General features: G+C 25.3%; 1 protein-coding gene and 1 long non-coding RNA gene across 3 annotated transcripts in view; one reads left to right on the forward strand and one right to left on the reverse strand.

The window, feature by feature from the left end:
• Nucleotides 1-16366, forward strand: part of sbm (L-type amino acid transporter sobremesa) — a 76503-nt gene extending 60137 nt beyond the window's left edge. For both annotated transcript variants that reach the window (XM_016072989.5, XM_043051878.3), the window contains 7 exons: nucleotides 3242-3286; nucleotides 11086-11209; nucleotides 12555-12658; nucleotides 13507-13603; nucleotides 13698-13847; nucleotides 14096-14264; nucleotides 16160-16366. In XM_016072989.5, the coding sequence (XP_015928475.2) occupies nucleotides 3242-3286; nucleotides 11086-11209; nucleotides 12555-12658; nucleotides 13507-13603; nucleotides 13698-13847; nucleotides 14096-14264; nucleotides 16160-16224 (754 nt within the window). In that variant the 3' untranslated portion in view covers nucleotides 16225-16366. The remainder of the gene's footprint in view (nucleotides 1-3241; nucleotides 3287-11085; nucleotides 11210-12554; nucleotides 12659-13506; nucleotides 13604-13697; nucleotides 13848-14095; nucleotides 14265-16159) is intronic.
• Nucleotides 7424-16181, reverse strand: LOC147812091 (uncharacterized). Its single transcript, XR_015433233.1, has 2 exons — nucleotides 16054-16181; nucleotides 7424-7610 (listed from the first exon to the last, which is right to left on the reverse strand). It is a non-coding gene; the product is annotated as an uncharacterized LOC147812091 (long non-coding RNA).
• Nucleotides 16367-23576: the final 7210 nt, after the last annotated feature.

Consider the following 23576-nt stretch of genomic DNA (forward strand, 5'->3'; position numbering starts at 1 on the left):
AGTATTTTTTTTTAAAAAAATAAATAAAAAACATTTTTTGCTTATTTTAATTTAAAAATAAATTAAAAACTATTTCCTTTTTGGTTTAAAGGAAACTCACATCAGAAAATATGCATTTTTTCTTATTTTTGTAAGCAAGCAAATAATTGCTAAAAGATAAGTTCAAGCATAGAGTTGATTTTTAAAAAAAATTTACTTAAAATGTTAATTTAATTTTATGAATACTTGCGTTTTTTCATGTTTTTATACCATAATATCTGTTCAAAACTCTTAATCCGATCTGTGAAAAAAAAATGCAATATAGAGAAAGAAAGAAAACCTCAGTTAAATTTTTGAGGTATATAACATAACTCTAATTTTAAAAAATCCTAATTCTTTGAGAAACTTAAAAATGACTGAAAATAAGTTCTTATTCCAAATAAATGTATGACAGTCTCAGAGAGAACTGATACCATTTAAATGGTTATTAAGAATGAATTTACGAATTATTCGAAACATCAATGTTTTGGAAATAATAAACGAGAGATAAAAATAGATATTAACTTAAATAATTATTAAATTACATTAAATATTGTATAGCAAGTAATGGAATGCATTATTTACTTTCTGGTTTGTCTTCTATAAAAGAGTTACATAATCTGTGTTTAAAACTTGTTCATTTTTTGTATGTATGCAGTTCATTATTCGCAAAAAATGTATGCAATCAGGTAAGATGTTTTTCTACATTTATATTTATTTTAAAGCGGTTTTTTCCGTTCAAAAAATTAAAATTATGCATAAAAATCTAAGAAAAAGTTAAACTAATTATTATATTATTTTTAAGCTCTTTTTCTAAGTTATAAGAATAATTCCAATAAAGCTGAAGCTCAGAATAAATTACATGCATCTTAATTATATCTTCCTTATTTATTATTTAGTATAGAAATATTTAATTTTTTGACATTATTTAGATGTTATTTTACTTAGTTTAGCCGTAACATTCACAAATGCTTATAATTTCATCTTATATTTTTTATTATTATATTGAGGCAAATTAATTATGTCCTAATTCCATTATTAATTTTAAAAAATATTTTATTTTATTAATGAAATACAAATCAATTCACTTAACATTTTTGCTTCTTATTTGCTATTAAAAAGTATTTTCGTACAATAATTTTTCGATAAAATTTTTTTCAAATTTTGCAATCACCCATTACTACTTAAAAAATATTTAATTATTTTTATGATATAATATAATTTTTACTTAATAATTGACAAAAACTTGAATGTTTTTAAAAACATTCTGTTCTACAGTTGCTTAGCTGCCAAATATCTTGATTTTCGCAAAATATTTTCTTTTCATTTTTAAAGTGGTAACAAATGTATACGTCAGCAAAACTTAAAGTTGATTTAGAATGATTTCGACTATCTCTACACACAAATAATTTAAATAACCTTAAAAAGTCCTTGCAATACTCAAGGACACTGAGCGTTTTGCATAGTTTAGCTATGCAGCAATCAATCATCCACTGTCGGTGTATCTATGGGTAAAAAATGGAAAAATATTATAAATACTTTCCTTTCGTTGATTGGATTTGAGATTGATTAACTCATCCATTGATTTGATATTTTGGATTAAATATCCAAATTTTTGTACTAGTATATTTTGTGCCACAGTTTTTTTTACGGAAATTATTGAGCGATATCGTGAAATAAAAGGAAGTAAGATAATTGCAATTTAAGAATACAACTCTTTCATAAAAAAATACTGTTTTTCTATTAGCTGCATATTTATCATTAAATGACGCGAATTTTGTCATAATTTTGTAAGTGGAGAATATATTTTAGTGTTTGATAAAAGCCATTAGTTTTTTTTTTTTTTTTTTTTTTTTTTTGGAACATTTCAATGCGTAGAATCAGCAAAAGAATTGAAAAAAAATACGTATACAATCTTATTTTTTATTTTCATTTAAATTAGGCTAATAAAATTAAATTAAAAGAGTATGACCGTGTACAAAGTTTAAAAATAATTTCCTGCATTTTTGACGGAAAATCAAAATATATTTTTCTATTGATAATACAAATGCATAAATACCTATAAAAATTTAAAATTCAATAATAAGCCAATAAAATGAGATTCATAATAAAACGTATCCTTAATTTTACGCAAGATTTTAAATTTGCGTCACTCATGACTTAAAATATTGCCTACAAAAAGAAGAAAGAAAAAAAAAGAGTGACAGCTGATAGTTCAGGGTTATTAAAAATGTAGTCCTACTCAAAAGAATTATGCATTCTCATTTTTAAGCATTTTTGTATCATTGCCTGGTCGTTTAGTTTCTTCTTTTGTTGATTAGAAGAGACCACCCATGTATTGTGATTAACGCTGTGGAAAATTTTAATTTTGGTCTTTTCATATTAGACTTCATAAATCTAAGGCTTAGGTCAACAAGTCCACGATTGCCCATATTTTGAGTCATGAAATCAAGCAGCATGTCAATGAAAGTAATCAACATTTATGCAAAAGGGTCATTAAAAATTTCGACGAAAGGGTGCGCATGAGACAGAAAAGCTCGTTGCAATACCCGATTTGTTCTATATTTAACCCTATACTGTATGCTTAATAAATCAATAAGAATTTCGTAATTTTTAATTAAAAAAGCATGTTATTTCTATCAAAATATTTTCTCGTGTGCTTTTTGGGACACCTCTATATCGAAGACAAATTTTCGTTTTTTCCCATTTTTTTATTAATTAATTAATTTTTTTTAAATTTATTTCCAGAGGAATTTTGAGTATTTTGTTCAACACGCTACCAAAAACTTATTTGGAACAGTTTAACTTCCAACTTCAAGCATGGCATCACTTTTCAATGCTAAAAAGCAAAGCCATCATCGCATAACTAAATACTTGTGTCCTCATTAACTAACAAAGATAAAAAAAAAAAATTAAAATTGCAGAAAACAATAAAATTTGACATAGTTTGTCTGATTACTATATTTTTTATCAAAATATGGTTGGGAGTATAGCAGTAAATAATCGTCCATACCTATTTTGAGAAATTATTTTTTACTTAAAGAAAGAATTTGATATTTTCCTGAAATATAACTGGAAATAATCGATTACCTATAACACCACTCGTTTACAAATTTAAAGGTCTTTGTGATTCCAGTAAGCTAAAAGTTTTTCGGTTTTAAGAAGGGGGAAAGAGGGGAACTTGAATGGATGTTATTTTCATGCTTTATTATTTTCTATGCAGGAATAACTTGAACTATGTAACAGAAGAATTGAAGAATCCATATGTGTAAGTATAAACAATACTTAATCTCATTCTAAATATTGTTATGTAAGATGTATATAAATTCTATTAGTGATTCTTAAATTAAATTCTTTTTTGGCTATTATATGAAATTTTTTATGATTCTTTTATGAAGTTTTTTATGAATATCATAAAAATTATTTATGATATTAATGTATCTTTCATGAAATTTAATATTGCCCCAATTTTTTTTAATTAATAACATTAAGAAATTTTATGAAAGTCAAATAAAATTCTATATGAATAGTATAAACAAATATTTTATTAAATTTTACTAAGATCATTTAAGACTTTATATGAATAATATTTATATGAATCACATATAAAATTTTATTTGAATTTAATGAATTGATGTATGAAATGTATCGTATAAATTTTGCATTGATTACATAAGTTATTTATAAATTATATAATGAATCACACATAAAACTTTGTGTTGATCAAATGAAACTCTATGTGGATAATATATTGATGAAACTTATTTTTAATATCATATCATATTAAACTTGATAAGAACGGTGTTAAGGAAATTTATATGAAACTTTACTAGGAGCAAGATCATTGAATATTTTTGATATTAAATTATTTAAATTTTGTTGAAATGGCGATTGATTTATTAAGCTTCTTACATTACTCATATTAGTATGGTTTGCATAAAAGATAGATTTTTAACGTAATTATTCATTTTAGTATACTTATAAAATATGTTTTTTTTTTTTTTTCATTTTGCGATTTAATCATGTTTCGTATTTTTATTATAGCATTATTAATAAAACTTTTTTTCAATGTTTTCTTTCCAAAATTTTTTTTTTTTTTTTTTTTTTTTTTTTCGCGTTTTTTATCAATTTGAGCTCAAATGAAAAATAATTTTGTTTCGTTTTTTCTACATTGTAGCTCTGAAATAGTTAAGTTAAAATTGAGTTTCAATTCCTAAGTTATAAAAATTTATTAAAATACTAACGAATAATTATTGAGTAAAATACTAAGCTATTAAAATACAAAACATCTATTTTTATTTGAGTTCAAATTATCTATTTAGAATCTATTTTCTTAATTTCATACTTATTTGCTACAAAAATACATTCAAATACAAAACATCTATTTTTATTTGGGTTCAAATTATCCTTTCAGAATCTATTTTCTTGCTTTAATAGTATAAGAAAATTTAAATTTTTTTAACTGAAGTTTTAATACGAAAGATTTACGATACGATATAAAAAAAGTGTAAGTGAATTACTATTTTAATTAAAATTTAAATTTAGTTATATTTAGCAATAAATTACGATTTATAAAGAATAAACAGCTATTCGAAAATCTCGTAATTTATTTCAGTTCATAATCTGTGCATCATTCTCATTTTTGAAAATTTTAGACTGGAAAGGCATTTGAAATAAGAAATAAAAAGGTAATATTTAATGCTGTTAATTATTAATAATTAATATGACAGTTAAATCACATATTTCTAAAAAAATTATGTTCCCTTAAAATTTTCTTTTTAAAGATTTAAGCATGTTAGTAAATTACGGATCATTAATACTCGTAGTTAATAGTATCAGAATTTAAAAATATTTACATCTAGAAAAATAATCAAAATATATAAAAACATTTTAATTCATTGTTGTATGCTGCAAGGTTTTGTTGCATATCGTAAAAAGAATGATTAATCAAGTAGAAAGCAATGAATTCTTTTAAATTCTATAGTGGTACGTGTTATCAATCTTTTGTTTAAACGTAACATACGAAAATTACCCCCAAATAAGTCAATTGATAGAACTTCTTTTTAACAGAAATATTAAAAACACAAAACAGTAATTATTATAAGTTTATAAGTTATATCCTTTTTATTACCTTGGTCCACATAAGTGAACCTTTGCTTCTTACCTTCTAAAAACAAGCTAAAAACAAGTAAATTTATAGTCTTACTCTCACTGAGACAATCATGGAAGTTAAAGATTTCTAGGGATTTCAATAGATGCAGAACATGTAAGTTATTTGGTTAGAATTAATTCCACATAAACAGAAGTGATTTTGGAAAAATGAAGGTAAACCCAACGTGCTCGAAAACTTAAGTAACTTTAAATATTATTCTGATTTAATTAATCTGAAAATAACTATTTTTCTTTTGATTTAGTAGATCTGTGATGTGTATGAAACTTATACATTTATATCCACATAATATTTAAAAATAATAAAGTCAAGAACAAGCAGTTCTGTCTATTTGTACCTTGGTACATATGGCGGAATTTATGACAGCGTAGTAGTCAAGCGAAATCTCATAGTATTATAAATATTCAATTTCATATCTATTTAGCAATACTTTTTTTTAATCAATTGTTTTATATTAAGGCTCATTCATACATTTAATAACAATTTTTCTAGCAAAAATTAAATATTTTTTTTATATAAATAATGATAGATTCTTTGCTATAATTGTTGATTTTGCGTGATTTGCTTTATTAAAATAGTTTTGAAACTGAGAATTAATGCTGTATTGCATTGTACTTAGATAAAACTTCATTTTAAAAATAAAAAAAATTCAAAATAATTATTAAATTCATTTATTATTTTATTTAAATAATCCATAATATAACAATATTCATGTTTGCTCCTACTTTAGGCGCATTTCAACATTTATAATATTTATATCTTTTACTTAGTTAAAGCTTGAAGTCTACGCATGTGTACCTAAAATTATTAGCCCCATGGTCATATAATTCTTATTTTGTTTATTTTATTATGACTTATGACAGTAAAATAGAAATTCGAAACAGTCAAATATTTTTTTTTGTTGCTATATTCCTTTATACTTCAGTAGTGAAGAGGATATACAACTTAAATTCTTACAATAGAGTTCTTCTCATGACAAAATCTCAAATATATATTATTATTAATCAAGAAGAAATAATTTAATATATTACCTTTCCTGTGACATCAATTTAAACTCAGTTAATTTTCACGATAACTTATATGAGCAAAAACATACTTCCTACTTGTTTTCAACAAATTTTCCAAATTAAGTAAAACTATTTGGAATCATAAATAACTCTGTTTATAGAAAAAAAAACATTTTTTCAGAGCTTGAATAGAACAGTTTTCAATGTTAAACCGTAGATACAGAAAAAATTCTTCAAGACTTGGCTTGATATGGAACTTTAATACACATTTGTGTTCAAAGTAATGCGTACCACTATGGAAAAACGAGAATTCGTTTATTGTATTTTGTTTTCGAACTGATGATTTTATTGTTATTGTAAAATAGTCGATATTGTTTTCTTATGTTATATCTTCCGTTTATAATCTGAATATGAATGTGATTTAAAGGGGCTCCGGGACATTTTTTTAGTATTATTATTAAATTGCATGCAATGTTTCGATTTTTTTAGGCTGTGTACGTATACAAATAGCACTTACAGTACATACAGTACTTATATAAAATAGCTCACAAGTCTTAAATAAGACATTCTTAAAAAAACAATTAAAGTTTAAAAAAGTAATGCTTTAATTTTCGAAACAACTGAGCCAATGAATTATTAAGAAATATTTGCTTATTATTAGTGAATTTGTATTTTACATTTTATCGCTAATAATGTTTAAAAAAAATTACAATATTCTGAAATAAAAATTGCTTATTTTTCAGTTTTATAATTTTCAAAAGCTTTAAAACAAAATAAAAAATTTATTTATGAAATACTTTAAAACAAATAAAAGTAAAATAACTAATAAATAGTACATGATATTTCTTCGTTACATGCAGCTAATTTCAACTGCTTTTGAGATAAATCGCTTTCAAGTAGCAAAACTATAAAGTTTAATAAACTATAAAGTTAAGTAACTATAAAATTAATTAAAAAACAAAAGTCATATTTTGCGTTCTATTTGAGAAAATAAAAACATAATTATTTCACCATTTAGAGAGATTTAATTTCATTTCTTTATCAAGTAATTAAAAGTTTTGAATTTTAAAATTGTTGTGTTCCGGACCCCAATAAGAGAATTTGAATGAATTTTCACAATGTCTTAAATACAATTGAAGGGCTGAGTGGATGGAGTTTCCAAGTGACAAGTTATTGATTTTGAGTGAATTAACTTTGATTAGTGAACTAGTAATTAAGTGAATTAAAGTTTATATATCAACAATAAGAAATACCTTTATTTATTTTTTTGAACTTCCAATACACGAAATCTGTACTAATTTAAACTGGTCGCGTGCGCGTCATAGCGTTTCCAGTCTTGATTCAAATTTGCTTCCAAAAGACAAGTTTTCTAAGATTACCCAATGCCCAAATGCATTTTGGACTATTTTTAATACCTGGAACAGACAAAGACTGTCACTTACTAACATCATTCCCAAGTTTGATAACTTAATAAAATAAATTAACATTATACAGTTAAGATAAGTTATATAATTAATATGTTTAATATTTTGTATTGTTAAAGTCTTAATTGTGACTAAATTAAGACTTTTCGATGATAAAGTTCAATTTTTCAAAAATGTACCTAGAACCTTCTTTTACTGAGCTCTTCAATTAACAATCATTTATTTATAAAACATGATACTTCAAAATTAAACCGCATTTATAAAGTTTGATAAACTATATTACTCATGGGCTTAACAACTTTATGGCATTTCGGAAACTAATGAAGCTTGTTAGGCTGAGACATGCATTGATTTGCAAATGTTAAAATTTTCCTAATGTGAAATGGAGACATATTTATAACTTTAATCCTTAACCCCTTTATAAGGTATTGCTATATTTCTTATTAGATTTGTCTCTCTGTGTTGGGAAACATGCATTTCCTGGACATAGAATAGTACTAAAATTGATGTAGGTGTTCGTAAGAAAAAAAGGGTCATGGTTATGTTACATCAACTCACGGTTCTTGATTGACGGATCCGTGAGTAATTTGAAACTGTTGACGGATGTGAACGGTTGGTGGATAAAGAGTGGTAAGAGTATTGTTCTGGATTTGGTATTAACAGCTGTTAGAATACAAAGCAAAGTTCTTAATTGTTTCTAACTATATTAATAAAGTTAATTTCTGTACAAAGAAGTTAATTTGAATTCTATATTGTGAAAAATTTATTACTTAAGTTCAATTTGATTTCATTTATAGATATTCAAGGAATTCTCTAAACAATGTCTTTGTCTTGTTTTCTTAAAATTACTTCCAAAATTACAGGGTGTTAAAAAAATTATGGAAACGGTTGGGGGTAACTTTGAAATCTTAAATTAGAATTTCCCTATTTCTTATAGCAGATTCGGATTCTTCAGAAAAAAAGTTACCCAATTCCATTTATAGGTTTAGGCTTTTTGCTTCACCGATAGACTGTCATCAACAAAAATTTAAATGGGTTATAAGCTGTTTAAAATGGCGATATCTCAAGACCCATCAGATTGAAAAAAATAATAATAAAACTAAGAATGCTTTTTTATACAGTTTGTAACCTATTTAAATTTTTCTCCATTATAGCACCATCTGAAGAAAAATGCGTATAAATCCAATAGGGTTACTTTTTTTCGGAAAAACCGAACTTTAAAAAAAAATTTTAAAATAAGGGTTCATACTTAAGATTTCAAAGCTACACCCACCTCTTCCAGGGATTGGAGTGAAAAATCGAATTTAGTATCATTGAATAGTGTTTCAAAATTATTGAATGCATCTACTTTCATTTTTTCTATTCAATGCATATATCTTGAGACATTTGACCCTTTCCATGTTTTTTTTTACACCCTGTATAAAGGTCACAATAGAAATAGCCAGACCTTAAAAAATAATAACAACAATAAATCCATATGGTTGAAGTTAAATTTAAGGACAGATAAAACTTATTATCAAAAATCTTTGCCCTATCAATTTTAGTTCGATTCTTCCTAGATACTCTCATTTAGTATATGATTTCTATAGTGTGACCTGACTAAAAATACGCCATTAATACTATTTTCTAAAAAGCAACAAATATTTCTACATATTGTAACAACTCCGCTGTTTGAAGTCTTTAAATTTATAGCATTCAATCATGTAAAAAGCAATTGCTAACATTTTGACAAATGTGTTTGACCTCTATAAAAGTTATTGAAAATCTATAGATAATTTAAAAATCATAAAACTGCCAATGAAACTCAACATTTTGACAGATGTATTTGACCTCTAGAAAAATCTATTATTAATTTCCTTAATTAATGGTATTAATTGATGCCAGCGAAAATAAATATTGCTCAAGCTAAGACAAATGTTTTTGATCCTCATTAGACAAATTAACAATGAATGAAACAAAGTTTAGCGTATAATGTCTTCTATTCTATTTCACCAACTCTGATATCTGTATTTTAGAACATAATATCTGTATTTTAGAAACTAACAAAATAAATGTAATTCCGTTGCACTCTGAATCATGTTTAAAACTCATTTATATCAACAAAAAATATTTCTCTTCTGCTATTATAGACATAGCATTACACAGATTGTAATTTATTTTGACAATAATCTAACATAATTAAAAAAATTTATTCATTGACTATATTGAAATCGTGTATATGCACTCTCAGAAAAATCGGTTTAGCGTTGAATCATACAATCGCTGCCTTTAAAAAAATATGGTGCAAACTACAGCAATTTCATAAAGTTCTTAAATTGAATCAAGTCTTTATCCAATTGAACAATATTATCGTTCAATAAACTTTAAGGAATATGATATTTTGTTGAACTTAGCGCGATATTAAAGTAGCAGTAAATGCAAGTGATACTGTGAGGAGAAATACAAATCTGGTAAAATTAACACACTGTATGGTAATGACATTTCTGGTTTAAAAAAAATATACATGTATAATTTTGTTTAAGAAAAACCTAAAATATACTATAGTTAAACCATTTTTAGGTAACTTTTCCGCTGATACAATAAGGGTTTACCGAAAATTGTTATTTTCAAAATTATAGTTTTCATTACCACACATTTATTAAAAATATAAAACTGAAAAGTTAATTTAACTGAATGAATGGTTTCTATGCCATGTTCTAAGGTATCTTGATAAAAAAAAAAACTGAATTTTATCACTTATTATAAAACTATATTTTGTTGTTAATTTTACCAAAATCATTACCAAAGAGTTTTGGTAAAAATTAGCTGACTATTTGGTCTTCCCATAGAGTCCGAAATACCGTAAATTTTATCATATTTTAATAATATATTCTTGTAATTAACTATCATTATAATATATATATTCTTATAATATATTCTTGTAATTAACTATCATCAACCATACATTGTCCACAATTTTTTTTTGTCAGTGTATTATTCAACACGCTTCAAAATGTATAACTGTATATAATTAACACTCTAAAATCTTTTACTTTAAACAAATTTAAATTTTTGGAGAATTTCAAGAAAAATTAAATATGAAAAATTAAACTTAAAAAAAATTCCAGGATATTTAAAATTATCTATATTTTTGTAAATTTGTGTCCTACATCATACACTTAAACCAATAAATTTTCGATTTAGAAATTTATACATTTTTAAATATTTGTGTTGATAGTTAAATTTTTTAATTCTCCAAACTCATATTTTAGCGAGTAAATCCAATACTTAAGTTAGAATGATAAATATTTAACTTAAATAGTGAAATTCGTTATAAAGTTACATATTACAAAGCAAAAGAATTTCACACTTTAAAGTTTAATTTTAAAATAATTCATGAACTTGAAAGAATTTATGTCATAAGATCTCTTTTAAAAAAAAAATCATTTCTTCTTTTAAGCGCTTTAAACAAGCTTATCTCTTTTAGGAATTTGCCCCTTGCTATAGCGATTGGAATACCATTAGTTACCTTATGTTACGTACTGGTGAACGTGTCCTACATCACTGTCATGTCTACGGCCGAACTTCTAGCGTCCGAAGCAGTCGCAGTGGTTAGTAAATTTATTCTGTACTTTGTACATTTTGAAATAAAACTCAGAGCTTATAAATGTGTCTATACTTTATAATTAGCATAAAAACCATCGGCCCATATAGCGGGTATGCGACTTTTAATATTTATTTCAATTACTTGTAATTTGCATTACAAGGTCAAGTGACACATTAGCCGTTTATGCTTATAAAATTTAAATAGGCTACCAATACTTTCTAAACAGATATTTATTAGTAAATAAACCTTGCAAATGTTTAGAAAAAAATTTCAAGTCAAAGAAATACAGTTTAATAATTCTAAATAATTATTTTATCTAAGATTATTTTATTTATTTTCTTAAAGTAGTAAATGCGTGCCATTTTAGCACCAGTAGTTTCGCTAAAGGTTGAACTACAGCTTTCGTTTAAAATAAAAAATTTACTATAGTGTTAAAATGTTATTATTTAATTTGTTGAATTTCCAGTAATTACAAAACATTGTAAAGAGGGCATGCGGCTTTTTTTTCAAATCTTAATAGATTTTGTAAAAAAAAATTTCCGTAAGAAAGTTTTGTATCATAGTTATCCGCATATCAAAAAAAAAAAATAATAATAATATAAAAAATAAATTTGCAATATGTTTAGCTTTAGGTTGAATAATTTCATTACGTAGTGATTGAGTATGTATATTTTTCCTTGTTTATTTCTTATATTTTTATCATTATAATTAACCAACTTGTTTTACTAACTACAGTTGCATTAATTGCTTACCACACTCGAAAAAAATTTTTCATTCTTAAATTCTTAATTGTTGGCTTGGAGCAATATAATGAAAGATATAAACCACATTTTATCCAATTGTGGCAGTGCTTCTTATTGTTGTTTCCTGTATTTTACAAGTTTACGGAATTTTTACTTGATAGCAGAATGCGAGCAGTGATGGCACAGTTAATAACGCACAGAATTGTCATTGCAGGATTCTATTCTCTGAGGTGGCTTCGAGCACACATAGCTTCAATGTGGGTACTAGCTTGCCTTGAAAGTAAGGGCGTCAGCTGCGCAATGCTGACCACATTGCAAACATCATTCCGAAATTATAGATCTTTAATTTCCATCACCAGCCAAAATATTGGCTATTGAGGAGTGTTTTTTTTCTTTTTTGTTAAAAGCAGAATACACAGAAACTTGTTACTGTCTTAATAAAATCCATGATGTTTTACACAAAATATGCTCTTAAAAAACATTTGATCATTGTATTGCCTTTGACTGATTATTATATTGCCTCAATCTCTTGAATTTATAATTGATTGCTAATTCATAATTATGAAACAAAGCTATTGATGGATTTACATTTCTCTATTTCTATAGACATGGGCTCATCGAGTTTTGGGAGTTATGTACTTTATCATGCCGATTTCAGTAGCATTGAGTTCATTTGGTGCTGGTAATGGTTCATGCTTTACAGGAGGACGGTAAGGATATTTAAAACTTATTTAGGTGATGACTGTTGCCCCAAATGGCTATTCATTAATTGATTTATGCAAATCACCAATTTTTACATTTATCTTAAAACTAGAAGTTATTACAAAGAGAAATAATTTAAAAATTATTTTTTTATAGTAATTTTGGCTCAAAGCAATTATCTTACGAAAATTCAACATGTATTTTAATTTTCATCCGATATCTAATTAGCAGAGTGCTCCGTAACTACAGCCTTTAATCTATAATTTTCCAATTGTTGCCTATAGGAGTCATAAGTTAATATTTAAGTCTCATTATGACCATCTGATATCATAAGTCGCAATGTTTTCGAATTTCTAAGATTTCCATAACTTTTACTACCAGTATTTGGCTTCTTTGCCTAATACTGGGCTTGCATGGTCATCACGTCAAAAAAATCCATGTCTGTGCACATCATTTGGCAATAAATTCATTTGGAATAAATAAATTTTAATTTTTAAGGTCCAACATAAGTTGGAAAAAAAGCTTTTTCACCAAGTTTTTGAAATTTAAAAAACGTGAAAAAATTTATCGAAATATTTCTGCTTAAATGGTTTTTTAACTAAATCATGCGAAACTTTAGATGAAGTACCTAACAATGAATTAAAAAGTAAAAAAATTCCAGAGTTTTTTTTTTTTTTAAATAATTTTCGTTTTAGTAGCTTAAGTTCATTTCAAAACACTAATGAACAGGCGAAAAGGGTTATGTGGACAGGGAATCAATTTTTATTCTTTTATGGGAGTACGCTTAACTAAAACACTAAATCTGTTCTATTTATAAAATTTTACAATTTAATAATTTTATTCATATTTTAAATAGGCTGTGCTATGTAGCAGCTCGTGAAGGTCATCTTGTAGATATACTCTCATTCCTACATATTCGTCGTCATACTCCATCTCCAGCTCTTATTTTCAACGTAAGTTGATAATAATCAATAAATAGTAACGAAACATTATTTATTTATTTATTTCACTCTAGCTCTGTATTTTCTTTTATCTTTTCTTATACAGGCTGTATTGGCTTTGTTAATGATCATTCCTGGAGATATTGGAAGTTTAATAGACTTCTTCAGTTTTACAGCGTGGCTTTTTTACGGATTAACGTTCCTGGCACTAATCGTCATGCGACACACTAAAAAAGATTTGCGAAGACCTTACAAAGTGAGTACAGTGTAAAGAAAATTATTAAAGAAATTAAAAATTAAACGCTGTGAGTAAACAGTAAAGTACATCAGTAATTTTTTTTAATAATTTTAAAAAGTAAGCAGTTATTTTCGGTACATACTTCATAGAGCTTGCAAGATCTAAAAATTTTTTTAAGGGTTTGCAATTTACGGGAGAATAAAATTATATATTGCACTTAATATCTGTTAACCCTTTTTATAACTCATTCATTTACATTTTTTCAGGTACCAATAGTTATTGCGTACATTGTGCTCTTGGTTTCTATATATTTGGTAGTAGCCCCAATAATCGAAGATCCTCAAATTGAATATTTATATGCCTCAGTTTTTATTCTTTCTGGCCTTTTTGTATACATTCCCTTTGTTTATTACAAACTGAAACTGAACATAATGGGTAAGAAAGAATTTCTTTATTTTTTATTTTATAATTAAGTTATTGTAATACCTACAAATTGCTAAAAACGTATAATAAAACCATTCAATTTAATTGAAGTACTTGAAAATTTATTATATGTGGTAAAATTTGGTAATTTTATCATGATACCTTAGAACACGGTATAAAAACCATTTATTCGGTTAAATATACTTTTCAGTTTTATATTTTTACTAAAAACGTGTGGTGATAAGAACTATAATTTTAAAAACAAGAATTTCTGGTAAACCGTTAATATATAGAATTGAAACCATTACCATATGAATAGCTTAAATACCGTATATTTATTACCAAAATTATAGTTTTCTTTTACCAGAAATTCTATTTCTGGTAAAATTTTTTTCTCCGTTTAATCTCATTTTAATTATTTGACAGAAATATCAAATCTAATAACTTTTGTCATCATTTAAATCTATAAAACAAAGCATTGTGTATATTTGGCTATTGATTGACCATTCTTAGACATTGCATACAATGTTTAATCATTCCATAGAACCGGCAAAGTGTAAACAGATTGAACATTTTACACATTGCATATTGGACATTGTATATAAGGGCAAATGACAAACCGGTATCAAATAGGATTATTATAATAACTTTGAATTTATTTCAAACTTTTAGATTTAAATTTAATTAATTTTTAATTAACTTATAAACTTAATTATTTTTTAATTAACTTTTAATTAATTAATTAAACTATTGACAAAATTTTATTTTTTATAAAATCATAATTATAATAGTTAGGTTTTGTTCGTAATGTCTAGTTCAGGGTTAAATGCGCAAACTATACTAATTTTTATTCTATCATGCATAACGAAAGCATTTTTGTAAAACAGCATCATTTATTAATCTATTATTTTGTTCTTCTCGTTTTTTATACCATTTCCATTTGCTTATTTATTTAGCAATTTTTAAAGAATAATCGAGAAACCCTCCTAGTTTATTACATTTTAATCAAGCTTTATAAACAATGAGATATATTACTGTTTATAAAAATACTCATTTTACACTTTTTACTTATGAAAAAATTAAAATTTTGAAAATGAAGTGCATTGTAACATTAAAAAAATACAGATCACGATAATTAAAAATTGAAAAAATCTATAGATCATTAAAAAAATCATTAATAATTAAAATTCTGTCGAAATCAATAGATTTGACAATGTTTTTGAAGTATGTAGTGTAATCAATTTAGGTATCATTTTCATTAAATAAATTGTTGTAAATGATAATTTAAATAAATAATATAAAATTTATAAATAAGTATAATAAATAAGTTATTAATTATTATATGTAGTAATATATATAATAATAAGTTATACGTTAAGATAAGTTGATTCAATTCAATACGAACCATTTATAGCAAATAATATAATAAAAAGAACAAATTAAAATTATTTACATGACAAGATTTAACTTAAAACGCTTATTTAGTTGCCAAAATATTGAGATTAATATTTTAATTTTACTTTTTTGAATAAAATAACTATATTTATACGATTAGTAAGATGATTTAATTCAATATGATCCGTTTGCTACATATAATTGAATTAAAAGAACAATTTAAAATTACTTACATGACAAGATTTCACTTAAAACACTTATTTAGTTTCCAAAATATTGTAATTAATAATTTAATGTTACTTTTTTGAATAAAATAACTATAATATTCAAACGATTGGTAAGATCATTCAGTATGAAACGTTTATTACATATAATTAAATTAAAAGAACAGTTTAAAATTACTTACATGCAAAGATTTCATTTGGAACATTTATTCAGTTATTATATTGTAAAGAATAATATTTACTTTCTTGTATAAAATAAATATAGTATTTTAATTTTTATCATTGCAGGAAATATAACTATCTTCTTCCAGTTGCTACTTGAAGTAGCTCCAACAAAATATATGCCTGACTGATATTTCCAATGATGTCTAATCAAATAAGAATAATTTCAATAAAAGTGGCTGAAGAAGTTATTTTTGTTGTTGCCACTCATAATGATTCAAAGTGATATATTCCACATGGACTGGTGATATTAAATTTAAAAGGAAAAAAAAATGAAAATAAAGTAGAAAAAAATTTAAAAATCAAAGCATATAATTCATAGTTACTGTATCATCGAAATTGCTTTTCGTCTTATATTTTCATTATTCCATTAAAGCTCAACATGCATTCGAAATGTACTATTTTACCGGTGCTCTTCCATAAACATCATAGAATCTGCAGACGATTTGGGAAGAATTCGGCTGAACGGGAAAAAAATCGTTTTCAACCGAACTGTCTTCCTTCCTGTGATGGCAGAAATTTTTAAATTTTAAATATTCGTACTTTCTTAACATTATCATTTTGCATAAGAGTAATAATAACAAGTTTAAAGTTTGCAGTGCAATGTGTGTTTTCTATACTTCATGATAATATTACAGAGACAATCAACATTATCCCACTCACTTAAAACTAAATCATTTAAGTTCATGTATCAATTCTCCTTTTGATGGCTTTTACGTCGTTTCCTTTATTATTATTTTTAAACTTAACTAAACAACAAACGAGAGAAATAGTCTCTGTAATATTATCAATACGCTATTTAACGTTGTTGTTTTAGTGGTTGGATATTATTTTTATATTCAAAATATAATCAATCTTTGAGAGAAAGTTTAAAAGACTATCTCATATAATTTGCTGCTGGGTACCTTTTCGTTAGCCGGGTATAAGCAATAAATTAAGTTCGTTTCAAAGTATCTTTACGCTATTGTCTTCAAACTTTCAAAATCCCAAATGTATCTTGATTTAATTAATTTTAATCCGAAAAAATAAATAGATAATAAAAATCAGGAAAAGCTTCCTGGAAATTCGCCATTAAAATAATCGTTTTTTAGAACATTTTTCTCCTTTGTATATAAAATATTATTTTGGAAATAAAATAAGAACATAAAACACTTTTTAGGCTGCAAATTGAAATAGACCAATACTAGAATAATGAAGTATAAAACTTGGAATCTTACTTCATATTTCATAAAGAATATATGAATTCAATGCTTTGAACGTCATAAAGAAATAAATTGCTGCCCTGTTGGCGAAAAAAGTATCGTTAGCTGTTAAGATAGCTTCTATTAAACAAAAATTGACATTATTCTTAATGACAGAAAGTTATTATGTGGCAAAGAAATTTATTATGTTTGTTGCATTGTTTTTCATCATTGTCGCTGATCAAATAAAATGTGTTTTTATAAATATATTTCGTGAGCAATACCATTAAATGCGCGAAACTATCATGATAATTTTTCACTTTTTTATATTAACTCATGTATTTTTATAAGTTAGAAATATTTATAGATTTTATAACAATTTCTTTGCCACAAAATAACAACTATGCTATTTAGACAAGTTCCCGATTTTACAATTAAATTATTGCTTGAAGCTTATTTTTTATTTAAAAATTTTCATAAAATTATAGGAAGATATAACTAAAAATGAAAAATATCAATAATTATTGTTATTATTATTTTTTAATAAGTTATTTAAAAAATAGCTTTGACATATTTCGCACTCAAAGCTTTCCCTGAACAGAAAGAACATCCTTTATGGAAAGTTGTAATAAAAGTTCTAAAATAGGCTGACAGATTCAATTTAAAAATCTTCAAAGCCTGCTAAAGCGAGAGAAAAGTTTTTAACTACAATATAAAGTGAACATTGTGGCAATTTCCAAGCCCTGTAGGCATTTAAACATTTTAATTGAATATTTTGTTCTACTGAGAAGAAAAAAATACGACTTAGAGGATTTTATTTGACTTATAATAACAGAATTTTTGGTGTGAAAATTTTCTTCGACTTTCTTTTAACATTGAGCACTTAATTTTCCAACACAAGACAAAATGTCGATATAATTTGCAAAATAAGCATCCTTAAAAAGCATAGTTGGTCTAAGTTTTTTTTATTTAATAAATCAAAAAAATGGTTATTTGTGAAACAAGATTTAAAACTAAATTGATCTAAATCTAATTTTTTTTTAGTATGGATTATCTTTAAAATAGTTCGAAAGAATTCGACTGTATCAGTTCTCTCCATAAAAGCCAGATATATTCCCAACCTCTGAAGATTGACTTTCAGAAGTACAAAAATAATCTCTCAAAGATTGAAATATTTTAAAGATAAGCTATATATATAGATAAATGCAATACTTGTAATGACATATTCGTGTGATGAAGATTTTTAACGTTTTTCAGAGTTCCTGAAATAAAAAATTGCACTCTTTCTCCCAATCAGTTCTGGAAGATTATGCATTTTCTGAATTTTTCTTCGTTATTCTCAAAACAATTCCATTGTCATGGGATGAAATTTATTAAGTCATAACTTTGACAATGACTTCATATTTTTTCTCTGCAAACAGAAGTACTTAGCAAACAAAATTCTTTTATTGAGAACATTTTCATTTCTTTGTATTTATTTCTAACTTATAAGGGAGGTACCAAATTGTCACACACAGATCAAGGTGAATTTTTTATACATTTTGTTTGTTTGCACGTTTTGTTTTAATACACGCAGACAATTTTGTCTGTTTCGTTTTTGTTATGGAGATATAAATTACTGAAAATGTAATTCAGGCGAAAAAAGTTGTCAAGAATCGCAGATATTTAGCAAAAAGCTATAAGAGAAAGAATCATTTTAAAGATACAAAGAAGATGATAAATTTTTAGCAATTTCTTGAATATTTATCTAAAAAAATTATGCAGTAAACTTGAAATTTGTTATTTAATTTTATTAAATTAAATTTTTATTTAAAATTTTAGACTTTTAAACGCAAATATTAAAGTTTTGATTCAGAAGAAAGTCATAAATTAAAACCATTTACAATTAACAATGCTTTTCGTATGCGGGACGAATAGAAATTAGTGATGTATTTCAAGGTGAAAATGGTAATTTTTGATAATTTAATAGTTATTTCGAAACAGACAAAGTAAGTTGAAGGTCAAGGGGGGAGAACGGTTTGCGTCCATGAAAGCTAATTCTGAGAAAAAACATCAGAAGCGCACGAACAATAACTGTTTTTCCGTAGCCTATCTTGTCTGTATTACAACTCTGGGAAGAACCGATTATGTACGTTATTGATTTGTCATCATAACTTATAATCCTCACAAGCAACAAATAGTGATCAAATCGTCCTTTTTTTGAGAAAAATGGACATAAATCATTCACCCCCCTTATCTTCAATTGTATGTATTTTAATCTATTGTATGTATCTTTAATTGTATGCATCAATTGTTCATAACCTATAAAATTCCTTGTAAAACTGTCCGGTTTGCGAGTACTTTCCTTACTAGAAGTTAATTACTTATTTATAAAATTCATAATTTAAAATTTTATTTATTTCAAATGATACACATTTCTTACATAATATTTAGTTTATTAACATTTATTTCATAATTAACAAATTAAAAGCTAATTTTTTAAAGATCCAATTTAAAGCTTTTATTTCAAGAGTTGCAAAAATTTCCACAGCCGTTTTTTCCCCCATTCAATATTAATCATTGACATTATAAAAAAAATCTTTATCATTAGAATATTGTGTTCAGCACTCGAATTCAATGGTAAAATGTTGTTGAACATCTATCTTTATCTATGCTATACTATGTAAAATAAATTGTATTATAGCTCAATGTGAAATATAAAATTTATCCAAATGTAAGTTTCTAATTGTTATCGTTGAGAAAATTCTATATAAAAATGTTGTCGTAATAGTGGCACAGTTGGACCAGTCGATTCTTTGTACAACACAAATGCTTGTAATTTTTAATGCAGTCATCAGCTCAAATTTAATTATCTTTTGTGTTAATTAGTTACATTTCAATTATTTTTCTAGTCATCATTTGTATTAATCAGGTTTCTCGAAATATGGCCTGTCGTTATGCGCCTAAATGTTAGAAATTTTGCAGCGCGTTGAATCCAATCGTCCAAATTTGCTATAACCTTAATATGGTCTCTAATTGTAATAATATATTCTAATAATATATTTCAAGTTTGATCATGCTTTTTGAACCTTATTACACTATTCTGTGGTTCAACTAGAACTAAAATATGGTTCAATTTGATGCCTTATTAGGGTTGCAATAATTTAGCACGATATAATTGTTCGATGCTGAATTGTGAGTTAAATGTTCCACATAAAATTCTAAAAATATAAAACACGTTTTTGTTTTTAAAAATGTATTATGATTACATATATGTGTAGAATTTACATTTTTCTGTCATTTTCATTAAACAAGACAGTTTTTAATTAAAAAGAATGTGTATTGCGAACAGCTTTTTGATGCTGCTACATTTCTTAAAGTTAATGTTTCTAAAATGTCACTTAAAACCACCTTATTCCACCAAGTAGGAATGAATAAACGATTTTTAATTCGACGTACACACAGGGATGTAGAGAACTTGCCAAGATAAATTCTTCGTTAGATGCCAGGAAAAACTATCGTATATATATATATTTTTTTTTCCTTTTTAGAAAAAAATTAAAACCCTATTTGTATTTTTGATTTACGAAAGTTAAGGATAAATTATTTTAAAATGAAAAAAAATATGTTATTTCCAAAAAAATAAGCTTATTTTTTTCTTAAAGAATAATTAAATTATAATGATCTAAGACTTCATGATTTATTACATTTAAAAAACCATAAAATTTTATTCTTCGCAAAATAATTCACTTGAGCCAAATATTAAGTGATAAAATATTTAATTTCTTGATAAAAATTGTAATACATTTAAAGTTATGTGGCTCCTTTGGCCCTAGATGTCTGATGTTGTAGCCCCCCACCCTCTGTATGACAGATATTTTTCTTTTTTTTTTCATTTAAAAAAATTCCATTTACTTAATGAAATGAAACATGAATATTAAAACTATTATCCGCTTTGATATTAGCCTCAATATATTATAATAAATATATATATTTTTGAATAAATTTTAGGAAATATATACTTAAACTGGCTTAGTTTCAAGTAATATTTCAGATTGAGATTCAGATTTTAATGCTATTTAAAATAAGTAAATTGGGCTCTTATGAATTCTATAAAATATAAAGCACAATAATTTGCATTCAAAACTCAGAATAAATATTGCTATTACAAACCACACAAAATTATATATTTGTAATTTTTGTATTTATCAAAATAAAAATTCAACAGCTCAGTAAATTAATCAAAATTAAAATGTTTTTATGTCAACTGCAGATTCATTTAAAGAAACTTTACAAATTAAAAATTACCATAGTAAGCAAAAATACAGCAAATTATAGACACATTTTATTAGAAAATATAAAAATATTACAAAAATACAAAACATAATTCTTTTAATAATTTATTTAAAGAGTTATCTATAGAAATAAGTAATATCGTCATTTTGGAAAACAACACAGTTTTTTTTTTTTTCTTTTTTAATAAAACAAAACTTCTTGTTGCAATAACATCTATCAGTAAATATTTATAAATGTCTGTAGCTGACTGTGCCACTGATTAAAAAAAAAATATGTTGTATAATTTTTTGTAGAAAATTATTATTTTTTGCAGCTGGATATATTGTATAAATACATGGTTGATTCTTTCTGATGTTTAAAAAAAACTATAAGAAATTTTCAAATAAAATGCATTGTAAAAATACTGCTTATTATTTATTTTTTTGATAAAACTGAATATTCTAGTACAGCGTAAACTGAATTAAGAGATTTGTTTCTGAACCAAGTACAAAGAAATTTTAATATTTTAGCGCCATAACAAATTAAGATATTTGTGAAACTACGTAAAAATAATTCTCAAATGTTCTTCTCAGGATACAAAGCGTCGATATAATGACTGGTACATAGATCTTAAGACTATTTTTTATTTTATTAGACATAAAATCGAGGACATAACCACGTGATAGCTGACGGGGCAGACAGTGGCTGTGCCCTAAACAAAGCATTTTATGGTGTCTTTAAAATATTCTCTTTCTGTGAGGAAAATGGCTAGGCTAAATTTATGAAAAAAAGATTGTATGATTTTTCTTCTTTTTATTCCGGACAACAACAGCTCAACATTAATAAACGTTTTCTTTTTCAAATTTAATTTCCAAATTTTAAAAAGTTCTGAAGCACGGAATTTCGTTCTAATAGATCCCGTTAAAATAATATTGTATTGCCTATCTCTATGATTTTGATTTCGATTAATATAACATCGATTAATATGTTTATATGATCCGATTATAAGTTTCTATAAATTATAATTCTATCAATAGATAAAAAAAAAATTTCTTTTTACACACACCATGTGGTCTTCAAAATTTCTTTTTTTTTTTGTTTTGTTGAGAGGATCACGTTACAATGAGAAAAGTGAATGTTTCCATTCGAAAATTACAAATTTTTTTAACAGTTACAGAACAAATTAATTTAAATAATATTTTAAAAAATTCCACAAGTAATGGAAACAATACAAAAGTGAGATTCAATTGCACCTTACAACTCAAGTAATAGCACAACAAACATAGATATTAGCACTTATTGTAATTGTAGTCTCACTTCTTTCTCTCTTTTTTACCTTGTGCAATATGCATCATTTAATAAATATATATTCAATAAATATTCAAAAGAGAAATATCTTTCTTTGCTAACATTCTGTTTTGATATAGCTGCTGTATAAGCACACGTTTTTAATAAAAGGAAAACATATAAGATAACAACAAGAAATAATAACAAATTGCACTTCTAAATAAAACTAGAGGAAAAAAAATTTAACACAAAATATACAATAATAAGTGAAGTTAATTATGTAATATCGGACATATTAATATATTTTAAGCTATAAGAACTTAAATGACAGCGCATACTAAATGATACAATGATAATGCTGGCAAAAAAGTTGAAAATTAACTTAACAAATATAAAATAAAATTAAGCAAACATTAAGAAATTTCAAAAATTTTGAACTATGCATCGATCTAATATTTAGCAACTTTTTAATATTGTGTAGTCACATTTCTATAGATCTTCTTCTTAGGCACTACAGCCGGTTACCGGCCAAGACCGTCTATCAGCTCAACCTATTCTAGAGATCACTGACGGATATTCAAAAGCAATTAGCAGAAATAAATTTTTAAATTTCAGTATTAACTGTTAAAAATTTTTGAAAACGATTTTTGGCAATTTTCTGTGCATTTTTAAAATCTGAACACACATTTCAATGTCTTTAACCTGCTTTTTGAAAGTAAATAAGAGTATGGTAATTGATTGACATTTACGCAACCTATTTA

This window comes from Parasteatoda tepidariorum, chromosome 4 (assembly GCF_982258835.1).
Source record: "Parasteatoda tepidariorum strain Cologne lab strain chromosome 4, Ptep-v5.0, whole genome shotgun sequence".
NCBI lineage: Eukaryota > Metazoa > Arthropoda > Arachnida > Araneae > Theridiidae > Parasteatoda > Parasteatoda tepidariorum.